Here is a 17,150-nt window from a genome sequence, read left to right as displayed (position 1 = left end):
TATCAAAAATTGTTAACATTTGTTTAATTAAAATGTAAATTGGTATATAAATGTTATTGGAAGATGTATGGGATTCAATACGCAGCGCGCGCCTGTTATGTACTAGTAAATAATAAAATAATGCATGTAAAAATGAATACTAACTTGTAGTTGAATTTGCATTGTTTGAACAGCAGAAACACTCTCCCTTCCTTCGGAAAGAAACTTCAATTTCTCCGTTATGATTTGAGACAAGTCATTCATCTCCTCGCTGACCTTTTCTTCGACAACATTCGACACTGTCTTGTGCTCTACAGATACTTCGGAGTCGCACGATTCGTCCTTCAAACTGAGCTTTTCTTCAGTTTTAATACTAACGCACTGTTCTGCTTCCTTATGCGCTTCATCGCATTCCTTTTGGCTTTCGGTACACAATTGATTATGTACAACTGCGTCGCTATCCTCGGTATTGCGTGAAATAGTTTCACTGCTCGTAAGATCACTGCCGTTATCCTCTCGGATTGTATTTTCGTGATATGTATTATTACTTTGTTTAGCTTTAGTGGAAGTAACTGAAATTGCAGAGAAAATTATTTGTTTACATAGATAATTTTCAGAATAAATAAAATACTTGATAATTTTAAACATAATTTTCGTTACTATATATAATTATTGGAATAAAATTAGATAAAAACATAATCGATTTAATTGATACCATCAAATGCTATCCTCTTCTTTCTTTGAAAAGCCTTGCCGCACACTTGCATATCTTCCAAAAATATATTTGCCTTGGACTTATCTTCGTCTACCTTCGATTCTTTCTCCTCCGTCTTTTCCTGATCATTCTTCGCTTCTTGAGTATCTTCATTACTGTGATCACTACACTGATCGGAGGCTTGTACATTATCAGAATTTTTCGCAAGAGCGTCATGAGTATTTTTCAACGAGTTCGTTACATTTACGTATTCCTCATTCTGCACAATTGGGAATAAAGGCTTTATCTCTTGCTTGGGTCTAACTTCCTCTTCTCCATCTGAATCATCTCCGTAACCAGGTACTAAGGACACATTGAGATCCAATTTCGGAACTGTGCTGTGTGAATTAATATCTTTCTTATTTTTGTTCCCCATGAGAAACTCTTTTTCACCTTGAACTACACTACTCTTGCTCTTGTCGGATTCGGTTATTTTGTGTTCGTCAAGTTGTTCAGGATGATTTGTAGAATTTGATACATCAGTCGAGTCAGACTTGTATGACGGAAATAAGTTTTTGGTAGGAGATTGTATTCCCGTTGGACAGAAGGCAGGTCCGATTTCGCCACTTTTTACATACGGCACAGAATTGGATTTTCCAGGCTCGGATAAAGACGTCGATGTTTTATTCTCGTCTGAGGAATTATTTTCATCCTCCGAATCACTTCCGTCGCTACCGAAAGACGTTATCATCTCTATCCGTCTATAAAATTGAAATTGAATATTTTTTAATCGTGTCAAGACAGAATAAGAAGTATTTAAAATATAATTTTTACTATACCCATCGTCCGAATCGTCATCCTTCGTCGGAGACTCGTTCTTCATTTCTGGTTTGCTTTCCAAATTATATTTCTTGGTAGGTTCATTATTGTGCAGAAATCTGTTGCGATTTCTTGCTACCACTTCCTGCGGTATCATACCCTCTGGAATATTTGCTTGGGATTGTCGATCTGCAACAAAAATATTCGTTAATATCTTTTCTTTTTTGAAATATTGAAAGTAGAAAAGTTTAATAACAATTACATGCGATAGACGAAAAATCGACCCAATGTGGTCCTTGAATGGGATGTTTTGCTCCGGACCCTGCTTCCGATTGTTTTTGTAACAAGCGTAATTCCTCTGGCATTTCCCATGTTACCTCATTAGTTTCGATATGCCAATAATAAGGGTAACCAGTGGAATCGTCATAAATTTCATGCCACACTGAAATGCAGATATGTAAGTGTGTTTCACATTATTTATTTTATATATATTTTTTTTCTTTTTATTAATTCGAAATCCTTACATGTTTGTTGGCTTGTATGATGCGCAGATCGTAGAACTGCCTTAGTCGCTGAATCTGAATCATTAGCAATGTTTGGTACAGGTTGCTCGGGGGCAATGAGTTGAATTTCCTATAAAAAAAAAACCATACATAAATATAATTTCTCTATATAGAAAATATTATCAGGTTACCTTAAGGAAATCATTGACTTGGTCATCCAATTTCTGTGTATCTTTCTTGGGATCTTCCGTATCGCTATCGGAATTGTATTGGCACAACATATTGGCCAACGGATTATTGGCCTCGCTCTGTGTGGGTTGTACATTATTTATCGGCTTACACCGGCCTGTAAAAATTTGTAATACAAGATAAACAAGTGACAGCATATTATGCGTTAATTCTCAATGAACGTTTTGCTGAGCTTTAATTTTAGTAAAGTATTTTTGTGAGGTGAAGCGACTGTGAAAGAAATAAAAATTGTCAATGGTCAATCAGTTCGCCAACTAAAAACAAACACTGATATTCACCTTGCGTGTGCTCGCCGTGATGACTGCCTTGCTTGTTGAGCGTCAGGACTGGCCTTCTTTGGCGTCTCTTCATAATACGTAAAGTAATGACAGTGAAGGCTAAACTAAACGCGACGAAGGATCTTCTGCGAGAAGTTTACAGCGCAAAATGCGCGCTTGATCAGCCTCGGTCCTCGCTCGTACACGTCACCGCGTAACGGCATACACGTACGCATATCATTTGTGTGAAATAATTAATGACTATGCGTTTCCACGTATCGCGACGAAATAATTATCCCGCGAAATTGCAAAAATAATCGTATTGCTTCCGTGAGCTAACCTCAAACATTCGAACTGTATCTTAGAAGCGACGAAAGTCCGCGATCAGTTCACAGCTTTCGGATGTAGAGACCAGAGGGCAGGGCGCAGCGCCTTACCGACCTCCGATTACTCATTGCTAAATGACAGCTGACTGACAAGTGACAACAGTGACAATACTTGGGTATGAGTTAGGAATCTCTACAAAATTAACAATAAATCAACGCACTCCTGTTTAACTTTGATTCTAAATATATTAAAATAGATAACGTGCTATTTCTGAAAAGGCACAATATGCTGAACGATATGCCAAAAAGATTACTGAGAAGTTCCGAGAGCACAGAGGTAAGATACTCGCAAGATATTTAGTTGTCAACAATAAGTATTGAATTAATCATTTAAATGTTCAACGTTATATTCTTAGGTCGATGTACGCGAGGATGAAGAACAAACCACGAAATTTCAAGAAATTATCGATTTACTTGTCGCTGCAGGTTACTTTCGGGCGCGAATAAAAGGTTTAACAAATTTTGATAAGGTCTGTAAATTATTTTCAATTATTTTTTTTTATTAAACTTATATGTAACTTAAAAAATAATATATATTTGATTAGGTTGTCGGCGGCATGACCTGGTGCATAGAATCGTGTAATTTCGACGTAGACGTGGATTTACTTTTTCAAGAGAATCTCACAATTGGTCAAAAAATGTATGTATTTTACATCACATTGAATTTGTAGATTTTAGATTTGTAGACTGAAAATGTAGATTTTATTCAGCTTATTAACCCACTAACAATCTAACCGGAACATAGGTTAGAAAACCTACAGTAGCAGTCATAATGATCGATGTTCCGGTTAGAGGGTTAATTTCTTTTTATGCATAAGACGTTTTTATTCTTTTTTGTTGTCTTTTTATTCAGAAAATCTTTTTAACAGTAACTTTAATGTTTAACATACATGTATGTGTTGCAGTTCCTTGACAGAGAAAATTGTAGTTATGCTCCCCAAAATGAACTGTCCGTACCGAATAGAACCGCATCAAATACAAGGTCTAGACTGTATTCATATATTCCCAGTTATTCAGTGGCTAGTAAAGCGTTCTATGGAAATGCGACAGGAAATGGCAGACTTTGTGAGGGCATTTGCGTTAAATCAATTTCACAAAAAGCATTCTTTCAGTGAAGATTCTGAAAGCGGGGCAACAGCTAATGAGAATATCATCAGAAATTTACGTTCAGTTAAGGTACAAATTATTTTTTATGTGAAACCGTTTAATTATAAAAACGCCGCAAATGTGTAATTGATATGCTTTATATTTCTTTAATGTATATGACAGAAAGCTTATGAACCACGACGTTTGTTCAAACAAAAAGAGGATTTTGTGAAAGATGAATCGAGTAGATTTATTGGCACGGTATTAGAATATGAAGCACCATTTGAGGCTGTTAAAAATACAACAATGACAGCGGCTGAATCTAAAAGCAGTGATTCAAGGAATGAGTCAAGTAATGAAAAAAATGAAAAGGTATTACTTACGAATAAATCACTTTTAATTTATTCATTTGATAATTTTTATTGAATTAATACAGAAGTGCATGAAATTTATATTTTTTAGGACACCACTGAACAAATTACTGCTGCTCTATCCGTCATAGAAGAAAATTCGGTATATAAATTTTTTAAAATTTTACAGACTAAGAGAAAGGAGAGTTTCAAGACTTTTAAATAACAATTTTTTTATAAGTGCAAAATTTGTATATCTACTTTTTTTATATCATTTTTTAGAAAAAAATTTTGTTTAAAATTTACGTAAAAAGTATCATTTTTTAAATCTGGTCATATTTGAAATCCTTTTCTCTTAAAAAGATTATTATATTTTTATAATATTATCATTAATCTTTTGTTTCTTTAATACAGATGCGCTTAAGTGTAAATACACTTGGAAACATCGTTGGTATACAAGCACAAGAAATTGCTAAGGTGGCAGAAAAATATGCAACTATGGCTACTTCTGAAATAGGGGTAAATTTAAATATAGAGTATATTTTTATAATTGAAGCATATATAACATTGTATAATATAAATTTTATTAATATAGGATGGTGACGCAACGGATTCGTCGCGCGCTCTAATTGCATTACAGAAACAGAAGACAACATTGCAGTCCAGAGTGCGCAAGTTAACGAAGGAGAGAGATAGCTTATCTGATAAACTTACTGAAATAGTAGAAAAAGTGAAAGAATATCGTGCGAGAAAAGAAACCATTGAACGTTCGTTTAAAAAGATTCGGGAAATTGGAATCAATGATAATGACAGGTATTTTGAAGTATTAGAGTTATGGCTAATTATAACTAATGTATATTAGCTTCGATATCAATTTTTTCTTTTTTTTTTTTGTTTAAATATGAAATGAGAATTTCTATTCAACTTTCAGTATTTTCAAACGATTAGAGGAACTTCTGTCCGTACATGAGGGACTGAAAGAACAAGAACATAATTTCCGAGAACAGTGCAAGTCAGATTTGAATCTTCTTCGAGGTATGGTACAAGAAATTGAAAACGGTGCTCCGGTGGAGGAGGAAGATCGTGTCAAAGAATACGAAGAGCAAAAGGAAGCTATAACACGAGTGCGATTGCAATTGGCGAAAAAGAATAGAATTATTGCATCTTTAACGAGGCAACTGGACGATGTTCCAGGACGCTCCGAATTGACGCAGTATCAACGACGTTTTATGGAACTCTATAATCAAGGTTAACTGGATTCATTTTTATTCACAGACATAACAATCTTGCAATTTAAAAGTATCAAGTTATCTTTATTAAAGATATTTTAAGAGAAATTTAGATTAAGGATGTATATTACAGTTTCAGCTAAGCATAAGGAAACTAAACAATATTACACATTATACAATACTCTCGATGATACAAAACTATATATAAGTAAGGAATTGTCATTGCTAAATTCTATTCAGGATAACTACAATGAGTACGTACTAAAAATATTAATTATTTCAAAAAATTTTAAGTATCCATGCTGTTAATAATATACGTAATTTAATATGTATTTTATAACAGAGCTATGGCGTCAACAAGTGGCAAGGAACAATTCCTAAAACAATTTGAGACCATTGTTGCAGGAGTGAAGCGCAACAAAACAATGGTAATGTGGAAAATAGTGATATAGAAACGAATCAATTTAGGAGCATGTAGTATTTACAAAAAAAGACAAACATATCTAACTTGAAATAACAGTGTCTCTATTTTATTTTATTGCTATTATTATTTTGTACTTTCAATGATGAGTTAGACTAATTTAAACATTGATTTTTTATTTAGGTGGAAAAACGATGTGCCGACGAAAAAGGTAGGCGTGATACACTTAGTCGACAACTCGTCACTCTCGTGGAGCAACAACGCAAATATGTTGCAGCAGTTAGACAGCTTACTATTGAATGTCGCAAAAATGAAGCTTTGTTGGCTCAACTTCGTGGTCCATAAATTTCCCTCAGTAAATGGAAATTATGTCAATATTTACTTGTGACATGATGCTATTATAATACACTATTTAAAGCTGTTTAAATTTTGCTATATACGCAATGAATATACGATGTAAGTTATACAAGCTATGTATGTCAAAAATTTGCTATGTATATAGAAACATGACAGTTCATGAATCTCTCAATACTGTATGTGTTATATAGCTTGTAAAAATATTTGATACACAATATGTACTTCTAACACACACATACGTACATATGTGTGTATATATAATGTATATTATATATATGTATAGTAAATATGATGAACATGTTAAATATAATTGTACATAAATTGTTACAATATATACAACGTTATAAGATACATATATTTGTGTAATATAGAAAATTAATTAGTCCCTTATTTTAATATTGTATTATTAACCAGTATTTTCTTCGTTCAAAAAACAAGATCTATTATTTTTTTTTTTAATTCTATTGATTTTCTCTGACATGTTCCTCCATAAGTCTGTCGGTCACGTGGTATCTGTCATTATAGTGTCATTCCCGCGCTCAATGGTACTCCATCTATCGATGAATCAATTCATTAACGTGAATGAACGTAAACACTTTGATTGCACTTACAACAGGAATTTATTTTATAGAATTGTATGAAACATTAATGATCATTTTATAAAGAGATATATATATATTATGGCTGATAAAATGAACATGAAGGAGTTTTGCCAAAAGTTACCTAAAGTGGTATGTTTTTATGTCAAATCTAAAAGTGTTGCTTATTGTGAAAAATAAATACTTTTATATTTCATAATTTTATTATATATTTTAACGTACTAAACAATTCTTTCTTCGATATATTAGGAACTTCATGCACATTTGAACGGTTCATTAAGTGTGAATACGTTACAAAAATTACGTGAAATGCAATGCTCAAACACTGCTTGTGATCAAGTTCTTGTGGATACTACCAATTTCTCATCTTTAAGCGAGTACATAGATATTCTTTTTCGTATTTTTCTATGAAGCACCATTGAGAAAACGTTCATTAAAGGCTGTACCATATAATTATTCACTTTTCAGATGTTTTAAAATGTTTGATGTAGCTCATGCACTGACAATTACACCACAAGCTGTGTTTGTTGCCACTTGTGATGTGATAAAAGAGTTTTACGAGGACAATGTGATTTACTTAGAATTAAGAAGCACACCTCGTGCTGTAAAAGATTCAATGACAAAAACAGAGTACCTTCAGGCTATAATAGATGCTATCGAGTAAGTAATAACTGCTTGATGACTGTATATTAACTTGTATAGCAGATTCTAGTTTAAATATATATGCCACATTTTTTTATTGTTCCTTGAAGCAATTAGTAAATGATATCTAATATATGTATACAGATCATCCAAATCTGAGTTTCCACAAATTCTTGTAAAACTGCTAGTATCAATTGATCGAAAACAAGGTTACGAATCTGCACAAGAAAATATAAATCTTGCTATACAGTTTATGAAGAAATATCCAGGATATGTTGTGGGTATTGATCTTAGTGGCGATCCTACAGCGGGTGATTCATTTTTAGAGTTATTAGAAACATCTAGGAAAGCAGGCCTTAGAATTACAGCTCATTGTGCAGAGGTGAATTACCTTTCCAAATATGATCAATTATCTCTACATATAATAATATAATAGATATAATAGTATAATATAAATGCAGGTACCTAATGAAGTGGAAACAAATAATATAATAAAATTTAAACCTGACCGATTGGGACATTGTACTTGCATTCATCCTAGTTTGCAAGGTTCTCAGCAATTGTTTGATACGTTATTGGAATCTAAAATTCCTGTTGGTAAAAGATCTTTGATAATTCCTTTCCAAAGATAAATTTTGATAAATATTAATAATAACGTGTATTACTTTACTTCTGTTCTTTTAATCTAGAATTGTGCTTGACATCAAACATTAAATGTAAAACAGTATCGGCTTATATTTCTCATCAATTTACATATCTATACAAAACTGGACATCCTATAACCATTGGAGTGAGTATTAAAAATATAATGTATATATTACTGAAAATTTAATAAAAAATGAAATTTTAACTTTTTTCAGACTGACGATAAAGGTGTTTTTAATACGTGCTTATCAGAGGAATTCGAGAGATTAAGTTCTATTTTTTTAATAGGAAGAAAACAGCTGAAGGAGCTATCTCTCTTGTCTGTACAATATAGTTTTGCAAGTGCAGAAGAAAAGAAAAGTTTAACAGCTGTTATTGAAAATTTTGAATAACATATACATTTCTCTCATAAGTATTGTGTGCCAACATTTTTATAACGAGTTTTAATTTATATCCTAGAATAATATTCACTTTCAAACTTATTAATTATTAATAAGAATAAAAAGAATATATTTTTTCTATATCTCATTAACTCAACAATATTTGCTGATAATTTTTTAGTGTAATATTTCGTATATTTTTTATATATTCTTTGAAATCGCCCATTATCTTGTAATATATGAGCAAAAGTGATACGTAATGTACGTTTGTATATCACTGTATAAATCAAAGAATAAAACTCACATATTATAATTTATACTAATTTAATTTATGACATTGAGATTTAAATATATGATGTATGATAATTGAACAATTTCAAAAGTCATTCCGTTTTTTTAAGTCAGCATACAAAAATATATTCATTTACTCGTAGCTGACCTAGAAATTCATAAATTAAAAAGCAATATCTGTGTATCAAGAATTTATATATTATTTATTTAAACTATAATTAAATCGATTCATAATCTCGGAATGTTTCGTAATTAATGACATTATATTTCTATTATAATTATAATCTTTTCTATTAATTACAAATGTATCATTCTGCTTTTAATATCTATAATTCTACGTCTATCCCTACGCATTCCTATTATTAAATTTTTTGCTATTAGGATTACAATTCAAAAGTATCTATACTTTTTTATATAATTTTATTTTTGGTATGCTAGAAATATTTTACTCTAAAAATGATTAAAAAAAGATTAATTTGTGTCATTTTATACCTTGCCAAAATTTTTAATTTTTGCGTTAGGGCCGTTAGTTAGCACACGTTTGACCCTCTTGAATCTGGCTAGAGCGTTGCCAGGCTCACTCTGCAATCCACCGAAGGCCTCTTTGTACTCTTTCTCTAAACGTGGATTCAATTCCTGCGAACTTCCAGTAAGAGATAATAAAGAATCGGAGTGTTCTGCTGTAGGACTCTGTTCTTCCTCGTTATTCTCATCATCGCTGCCAACAAGTGAAGATGCTTTGAGCTGCAACAGTTATTACACATTTTATTTTTTATATTACATTTATATATTAATTTTAAGCAGTAGGTTATATAATTTATTTTAGTATATCATAATCTATAGCAATTTTTAATAATAATACATCGTGATAATTTTACTGCTTTCCACTAAGCCTTACCATTTTGTTCGGACGCAGATAAGAATTCAAATCGGGATTCATAAATAATTCATTTTCGGCTGTCCGATCAGATGGCAACGTGTAGCTTCTCAGTTGCCTCCTCCTTTTCTGACGTTGATCGTTATTCACCAGGAAAACTTGCCTGACGCGCTCGCGTTTTGTTTTGGAAAACTCTTTCAAAGGAATTTGCTCGGAAGACTTGTGATTAGCGACTACGATTCTATTCAAATTTTCATTCTCCTTTGAACTATCCAATTTATCGATTTTGCCAGATCGATGTTGCCGCTTTTTATGCTGATCTCTTTTTAAAGATCGTTTCTTGTCGTTTCTCTGTAAAGAAGCAATCGCATCATCGGCGCTCTCTCGTACGGATCTCTTGGCTCTTGGATCTGTGGTCTGGCGCTTCTTGATCGGTTCACCCTGGAAAATCTGCCTTTCCTCATCCTCGTTCTCTTGATTCTGCAATTCATCGAATCTGGCATTGTTGTCCTCGATGTCTCTTATTCGTTGTTGCGTCTCGATGTCTCGTTGAATCTCCTCTTTAATCGAATCGATTTTCCGTTGAATCTCCTCTTCCACGCGTTTCTCGTATTCCGCGTTCGATTCGTCTCTTTTGGACGAGGCAACTATGCTCGCTGGCTCTTGGATTTTGGAAGAATCGCTCAACTTCGAGATCACGTCCTTCGATTCGAAATCTTTGTCACTGGATGCTGGCGCTTCATTAATACTTTTCGACGATTCGATATGAGAAACGTCGCGCGAGTAAGGATTCTTTGCTGCAGTTTTCGATTCTTCTAACACGGCTGAATCATCTAGGCTTGACTTGGATTTATCAACCATTTCTGAAATTTCCGCTTGGTCTCTTTTCACTCGAGCATCTTTCGGCGTTTCTCCGTTTTCAGCTTCATTTGTTGACTCTTGCACTGCAGCCATATCCTCTATTCCCGGCGAGTCGTCTTCCACTTCCTCGTAATCCTTCGAGCCGCTTAGAACGCCGCGCTTCGCGACGTCTTTCGCCTCGTAGTCGTCGTACAAACTCGATCTCTCATCTTGATCGGTGTATCTATTGAAATCACCATTTACGCCACGGGGTAAACGTACGAGATTACTCGCTTCTTCGTTTTTATCACGTTCACGGTTTATCGCCTCTTCATCCTCTTCTTCCGTTCCCTCTGATCCCTCATTCGAGTGTTGCGAATTGGACGCATTGTCAAGATCGAAAGATTCTTCAGCGTTCGATGGATGGAGATCGGCGGAGATTACGGCATTTGCGGCTTTCCTCGAAATTTTCCGTTCCTTTTTCGTGTCGTCCTGATGCATACCATCCTTTTCGAGGTCATCATTGTCGCTTTCCTCTTCATGTTCTAAATTTATCTCTTTCGCATGGTTAGCGTCTCCTTCTAATTGTGATGTTTCAGCAATAGATAACTCTCGTTTTGTTCTGGAAGCGGTGTAAAAAATATAAAAATATATTTTACGTGCAGGGACTAATGCGGAACAAGTAGAAAATGTAAAATTTCATTGAATCAACAAGAAATTACGCCAAAGAATTGTACATAGATAATGCAGAGGCTAAGAAAATCACATACTGTCAATACCTGCGAGTATCGCTGATGGTTTTCGCATAACAAATTGACGATTGTAATATCTCGAGCACGACGAAAATGCAGATATAATGGTGTAATCGATTTTTCATACTGCGGCGTGAAAATTCTTGCGGCACATCGTCAAAGCGAGCCTTGATATCGCGGTCACATTTGCGTTGATCAGTCAACTCAAAACGCCGTGAAACAACGTATTACGAAGGGGAATTTAGCGCATCGAATGAACGATTATTTGCGATTACGCTATCTTCTTATGTCACTTGTCAAATGAATTTGCGTGTGGATCTACAGGATCTATTACTCCACTCGATGCAGTAAATAGTAATGTCAGAATGATTGTGTCTCCAGTGTGTTACTTCCTTCATTTGTTTTACGCTCGCGTCGCTCGCTATATAATAGATGGCTCTATACACACGGACGGGAACCGCAGGTGGGCGCTGATTGGCTTGGCTCGAAAAGGTGCTTGCGATTCTCGAAATTTTGAATTTCGATATTGCGATTCTCGAAGGTGCCAAGGTCAGTTACGGGCAAGTCGGGACGCGGGGAGGTACGCGCTGCGTATCTGTCTCACGTCTTTCGCGAATATCGTGATCGTTACTGACCAAACGGGGTCTCGCGGGCGCGACGCGCGATCGCGAGTACTTGTAGAAGTGTTGTGTGCTCGAGTGCCACTGCCGATGACGCGATATATGCCGCTAACGGGATCTCAGGGAGTCGCAGTCCCCGGTAGGCTAGGAGTCTGGATTTAACTCCGCACACTTCGTCCAGAGCATCGAAACTGTGACGCATGTTCAGCTGTAACCAGGTAAATGCATGTAAACTGCAAAATGGACTGCGTCGTCAACAAATTATGCGCGTTTGACGAAATGTTGCGAGCGCGCCAGAGATTCGTCAGGCGAGTTTCTCGTACGATCGTAGATCGTACGATGGCACGGATGGCACGGTGGCGTCGGCATACGCCAACGCCCTCACCCCTAATATCGCGAAAAGTAAAAAGCTGCGAGATGAGTCAAAACGTAGATGGTAACAGGAGATGGTAACGCGGAAAAAATATGTATCAATAGAGATAATACATTTGAGATACGTCGATAAATGCTAATCGTAAACGTTTATATATACATATATATAATAAATATTAATCGTAATATATTAATTAAAGAGTTCGACAGTTTTGCAGATATTAATATTGCACATATTAAAGACTAAATCGTAAATGTTTATAATAATAAATATTAATCGTAATATTTAATTAAAGAATTCGATAGTTTTGCAAATATTAATATTGCTCACATCAAAGACTAAATCGTAAATGTTTAGAATAATAAATATTAATCTCGTAATATTAATTAAAGAATTCGACAGTTTTGCAGATATTAATATTGCACATATCAAAGATTAAATTGTAAATGTTTATAATAATAAATATTAATCGTAATATTTAATTAAAGAATTTGATAATGAGTTTTGCAAATATTAATATTGCACATATCAAAGATTAAATTATTCATTTAACCCATTGTATGCATTTCGCGTTCTTCATTGCATTTTACGCGTTTTGCGAGTATCGCAAGAAATAAATGTAAATAATAATAAATTTATTTAATATATATTTCGATACGTGGCGAGTGAAGTAGCAGGCGTTCAATATTTTCTTTCACAAAAAGATTTTTATTAAAAAACTGGTATTTGGTAAATAAAGTTTGTTTCTTCCTCTGCGTACAGCGCGTAGTAGTTAATCGTATAGTTAATAATAGTAAATACAATTTTTAATGCAAGATAATCGGATATATCTAAATTTGTCAAGCGTTGGCCCGGGCGCGGTCACATCAATACCTTCGAGGGGGATGCGCGACGGGAGGGAAGATGGAAACGACTAAAGATATACAGTGACAGACATAAGGGATCGTCGCCCTTGTCCATAGCGCGGTCCTATATTCTTACAATGACGATATTACAAATTAAAGTTACATATCTACGACTATCTGTAGCAATGGCTGTGCCTAAGCAACCATCGGCTTTTTTTGTTACTGACTCCGAGGTGCATTTCGGTTCTCGTCGTGTTTATCATCATCCGCGCACGAACGATTTTTTTATATCATCATTTATATATCCCCGTACATACGTTCGTGCGACATATATATACACTCAAAGGTGTAATTTACAGAAGAAAATAGAAGTCGTCGCGCTATTGGCGCACGCAACAAAAATTAATCCTTAATCTTAAGAAAAAGAAACGACGCTTTACTAATTCGTTAGTGCTCTCGCTAAAACACCCAATTATCTGCTACGCTATATCGTACCGTACGGCGAAGAATCATTGAAATTTCCGTGAATGGCGCTCGATAACGTTACACGCAAAATTACAAATATACAAGCGATTACGCGCGTAATACGTATTACGTAGAAGCGAATAACAAAAGATTAAAGATGACGCGTATTTTGTGTGTGTGAGAGACGAGGATTTCAATTCCGAGATACTGATGTTGCGGGCTTATGTTTCATTCACACTGTATGCCGTTTTTTTTTTTTTTATTTCCTCGTATAGGTTTGTCTTTCATTATGGCAGTGGCGTTGGCTTTAAAACTCAAAAAGAAAAAATATACACTTGTGCATCATCCAAAAGAATCTCTAAGCAAACTGTTTGCCCTCGTAATATGGTATTTAATATTTAAGTGTATTCCTCATATAAGTGTATGAATTGTTGTTCACACATTCTCAAAGTGGTGTAAATCCGCACGCGTTTTGAAAACTCTGTTTAAAATCGATCTATATCATTCTTTACATTAAATAATATTAATTATAGATATATTAATCGATCTGTATTTCAAAACTGGCTTAATTGTACACAACACTTTTATCGTGAACGATATATCGCGTCGCAGCATTACGCACGATTATTAGAAGACGTTTAGGCTAATCTTTGATTCGGTATCCCTTCTCGCCCTTTTACGAGGACGAATTATTTATTATAACGCGTAACATTGCATCAGAAGTGGATAAATCCCACCTAATGACTATGATCATTAACAAAGAACCCAAGCGTACACCAGCTCCATATAGAGATCGATGTTAACGATAAAATATTCTTCGGCATTAAACTTGTGGGGGGAAACAACGAGTATTCCGTTTCTTTTTTTTTTTTTACATTCGCGTTTTTTTTTCTTGAGAAGCTTTGCATATAAACGTACGCGCGGCATTGTCGAGTAATAATATGTGTGCATTAATTTTATTTAACATACTATAAACATACTTCCGTTCGTCGTACATTAAACGCATCCGCACTTTATAGTTTAACATCACATGTAACACTCACGGCGTATATCATTCTCGTACGCAATTGTTTCAGCCGAAGATCAATTGAAACGCTATTTACAAGCATTTACAGGCTGAACCGGTGCACGAAATATCGCTGAAAAGCGGAAACAAAAAAAAAAGAGGAAGCTTCCCAATTTATAATCTTTGCACATCTGTATCACACCTGATCGCAAATTTTCCAGACACCTTTGCTTCTATTACATTTGCAAGTTAGCAGTTTGAGCATTAGTGTGTGACCATGGTGACCATTTTTAGTAATTTCAGTAAAGTAGTAATAATATTGTTTAAATGGACAAAAGATTCTGTGTATAATTGTTAAAAATAAACCTTTATGATATGTGCTATCATAATACTGCGTGAACACAATGAACAAATAAAGCATACGTACATTTATTTGTAAATAAAGTTGTACGTTCTGTGAATAATAATTCCACGAGGCATAAAAACATGTAATCCACAATAATATATACCAGCGTGTAACTCGATCTAATAAAAACAATAACGAGGCTCGTAGAATAGGAACGATTGGACACTATGCGTTATTAAAATGCGCGTAATTCCAATAAAAAAATAAAATAATTTTTGAAAATTTTCTTTGAAAAATGTAAGCATATAAAAATAGAACATATAAAAAAGTGCAATTATTCTGGCTAATGCAATATAATCCTAATTTGCTGTCAGTTTTAAATTATCTCTTTTTTTTTTCAATAAAACTAATATGATCTTTGTTGAAAGCTCATTACACAAAAAAGCAAGATCATATAAAATCGCTGAAAAAGGTCAGACTATAAAATAGAACGTAAATACATGAGTTGAAATAAAAAACTTTGATTGTTACATATTTTATACAATATAATATAATGTCGTAATGTTATTTGTTTTACGGTATTATCTTACTGTCACGAAACCTGAGCAATCTAATATTGAGCACAGTTATGTAGTCGAGTAACTTATTTCGCAAAGTGAAAAGCAAATTGACTGAATAGTGAGATAGAACATAAATATATAGTTTGACATTATAAATATATTAGCATATATATTGATATACATAACGCTACGCAATATACACAATGTTGCACCAGAGATCTTGGTCTATTACTTGCGTGTAAATACAATAATGATAGGAACTGTGAACAGAATTGCGAACAGTATTTAGCATTGAAGAAAAATCTGAATAAGAATAGCATGTAGGATGTTAATTAAAGTTGTTATATACCATACTCATAAGACCTCATAATGAGGGCTTTATTTTACTTCGTTACTGTGCAAGATTCTTTTACTTAGATATATACCGTAAAAATTCATCCGTAACAAAAGAATTGTATACAATAGAAATATCGGGTTGCAAAAAACGTGGCCCAAAATATTCCCTAATAAAATCAATGCGTTACTCAAATATTTTCGTGAGGTATTAATACAATGAGTTGAAAATACGAAGGACATAATATATCATATGTATTGAATTGAGTCGCCGTATAATGCTCATATGTATTTGCTAAAGTGCAACAGGTGCATTAAATATCAACTAATCAATAGCGTCACTCAAAATTGCGTTTTGCGCTAAACTCATTTGCTTTCATTTGTTAAACAGAATAAATACAAATAAATTACGGATCGAGATGGGGGTAATCCTATGTCAGTGTTTCTCGACGTCGAGAACGATTAGAGTTGTGTGTTCAGTCTAAGATGAGCGGAGGACTTAATTACTCACGCAGTCGGAGGTCGGAGCCATGTGCTTCGCTTATTAATTTTTTTTACGATAAAGTAAATGTTGTTTCTCTCTCCTGTCCGATATTCTTCGATTTTTTTTCCAACATTGATACAGATGTACATTGATCTATCGGCATGTAGTAGCCAACACCCACGTAAATCTCTGCTTTGTGATTTACGTACGTTCAAACAGATCACATACTTATCAAAAATGCGATCAATATGCGTCAACAGGCACACTTCTGCATTTTATAGTTACATATTTCCAGACATGATTACGTACTACCTTAAAATTTTCAAGTATTACTCTAATATATATTATATATTACAGAGCTATTAAACTATAGGCCTAAATTTTAGCAATCGCGTGCCGTTCTTATAATACGGAGACTCGCGGCAATATAGGAAACATTTCGTGTTAATCTTACGATACTTATTTCATATATAGTACATGTACATGATCTAAGCGTTAATTGTGTTTGTGTTATTATACTAGATATTTCACAATACGAGCGAGGCTTATTATTACGATACATCGGCCGATAATTTATCCGTCATTAGTCGTGTCCTTTCTTTGCTTAATTCCGGGAATTCCGCTTAGATTTAGATTTTACCATCTTTCGTTCCGAAACGCGCGTTTCGCATATTAAAGCATTTTGCTTTCAAAGAAGTTTAAGCTGAACGTAAGAAACGGATTATATATATGGATCTATGTATGTGTGTGTGTGTGTGTGTG

The 17,150-nt window shown here is 34.2% G+C and overlaps 4 protein-coding genes across 7 annotated transcripts in view; 2 read left to right on the top strand and 2 right to left on the bottom strand.

Annotated features, from left to right (window-relative positions):
• Window positions 1–2,894, bottom strand: part of LOC105455149 (formin-binding protein 4-like) — a 7,626-nt gene extending 4,732 nt beyond the window's left edge. For both annotated transcript variants that reach the window (XM_011698239.1, XM_011698240.1), the window contains exons 1-7: window positions 2,523–2,894; window positions 2,187–2,341; window positions 2,017–2,125; window positions 1,755–1,934; window positions 1,513–1,681; window positions 695–1,434; window positions 145–551 (exon numbers count right to left, since the gene is read on the bottom strand). In XM_011698239.1, the coding sequence (XP_011696541.1) occupies window positions 145–551; window positions 695–1,434; window positions 1,513–1,681; window positions 1,755–1,934; window positions 2,017–2,125; window positions 2,187–2,341; window positions 2,523–2,595 (1,833 nt within the window). In that variant the 5' untranslated portion in view covers window positions 2,596–2,894. The remainder of the gene's footprint in view (window positions 1–144; window positions 552–694; window positions 1,435–1,512; window positions 1,682–1,754; window positions 1,935–2,016; window positions 2,126–2,186; window positions 2,342–2,522) is intronic.
• A 26-nt stretch (window positions 2,895–2,920) lies between these two features.
• On the top strand, window positions 2,921–6,601 carry LOC105455151 (coiled-coil domain-containing protein 93). 2 transcript variants are annotated; one of them, XM_011698242.1, is made up of 13 exons: window positions 2,921–3,003; window positions 3,085–3,164; window positions 3,244–3,357; window positions 3,433–3,527; window positions 3,793–4,063; window positions 4,157–4,345; window positions 4,436–4,486; window positions 4,738–4,842; window positions 4,919–5,136; window positions 5,255–5,571; window positions 5,686–5,806; window positions 5,896–5,980; window positions 6,157–6,601. In XM_011698242.1, the coding sequence occupies exons 2-13, from the start codon at window positions 3,114–3,116 to the stop codon at window positions 6,316–6,318; spliced, it is 1,779 nt and encodes a 592-aa protein (XP_011696544.1). In that variant the 5' UTR covers window positions 2,921–3,003; window positions 3,085–3,113; the 3' UTR covers window positions 6,319–6,601. The 2 variants fall into 2 exon arrangements, with proteins under 2 accessions (XP_011696544.1, XP_011696543.1); XM_011698241.1 differs by having other exon boundaries at window positions 2,958–3,164.
• Window positions 6,602–6,816: 215 nt separating this feature from the next.
• Window positions 6,817–8,912, top strand: LOC105455148 (adenosine deaminase-like protein). Its single transcript, XM_011698238.1, has 7 exons — window positions 6,817–7,061; window positions 7,179–7,306; window positions 7,398–7,589; window positions 7,716–7,953; window positions 8,033–8,168; window positions 8,261–8,361; window positions 8,432–8,912. The coding sequence occupies exons 1-7, from the start codon at window positions 7,011–7,013 to the stop codon at window positions 8,606–8,608; spliced, it is 1,023 nt and encodes a 340-aa protein (XP_011696540.1). The 5' UTR covers window positions 6,817–7,010; the 3' UTR covers window positions 8,609–8,912.
• A 151-nt stretch (window positions 8,913–9,063) lies between these two features.
• LOC105455147 (glutamic acid-rich protein-like) lies at window positions 9,064–11,750 on the bottom strand. Of its 2 annotated transcripts, none has more exons than XM_011698236.1 (3): window positions 11,384–11,750; window positions 9,786–11,226; window positions 9,064–9,631 (listed from the first exon to the last, which is right to left on the bottom strand). In XM_011698236.1, the coding sequence occupies exons 1-3, from the start codon at window positions 11,479–11,481 to the stop codon at window positions 9,374–9,376; spliced, it is 1,797 nt and encodes a 598-aa protein (XP_011696538.1). In that variant the 5' UTR covers window positions 11,482–11,750; the 3' UTR covers window positions 9,064–9,373. The 2 variants fall into 2 exon arrangements, with proteins under 2 accessions (XP_011696538.1, XP_011696539.1); XM_011698237.1 differs by having other exon boundaries at window positions 11,375–11,466.
• Between the last annotated feature and the right edge of the window lie 5,400 nt (window positions 11,751–17,150).

This window comes from Wasmannia auropunctata, unplaced genomic scaffold (genome assembly GCF_000956235.1).
Source record: "Wasmannia auropunctata unplaced genomic scaffold, wasmannia.A_1.0 LD335921.1, whole genome shotgun sequence".
Taxonomy (NCBI): Eukaryota; Metazoa; Arthropoda; class Insecta; order Hymenoptera; family Formicidae; genus Wasmannia; species Wasmannia auropunctata.
Note: the sequence above shows the minus strand (reverse complement) of the source record. Positions and strands in the feature narration are given on the sequence as shown.

Excerpts from the sequence above, each read along its gene's own strand:
- LOC105455147 (XM_011698236.1), bottom strand. The coding sequence starts at position 11,481 with ATGAAAAATCGATTACACCATTATATCTGCATTTTCGTCGTGCTCGAG. Across the intron at positions 11,227-11,383 it reads ACCATCAGCGATACTCGCAG|AACAAAACGAGAGTTATCTA; the intron begins GTATTGACAGTA and ends CACCGCTTCCAG. Across the intron at positions 9,632-9,785 it reads ATCTGCGTCCGAACAAAATG|CTCAAAGCATCTTCACTTGT; the intron begins GTAAGGCTTAGT and ends TAACTGTTGCAG.
- LOC105455151 (XM_011698242.1), top strand. The coding sequence starts at position 3,114 with ATGCTGAACGATATGCCAAAAAGATTACTGAGAAGTTCCGAGAGCACA. Across the intron at positions 4,064-4,156 it reads GAAATTTACGTTCAGTTAAG|AAAGCTTATGAACCACGACG; the intron begins GTACAAATTATT and ends TGTATATGACAG. Across the intron at positions 5,981-6,156 it reads TGAAGCGCAACAAAACAATG|GTGGAAAAACGATGTGCCGA; the intron begins GTAATGTGGAAA and ends TTTTTTATTTAG.
- LOC105455148 (XM_011698238.1), top strand. The coding sequence starts at position 7,011 with ATGGCTGATAAAATGAACATGAAGGAGTTTTGCCAAAAGTTACCTAAA. Across the intron at positions 7,062-7,178 it reads GCCAAAAGTTACCTAAAGTG|GAACTTCATGCACATTTGAA; the intron begins GTATGTTTTTAT and ends TCGATATATTAG. Across the intron at positions 8,169-8,260 it reads GGAATCTAAAATTCCTGTTG|AATTGTGCTTGACATCAAAC; the intron begins GTAAAAGATCTT and ends CTTTTAATCTAG.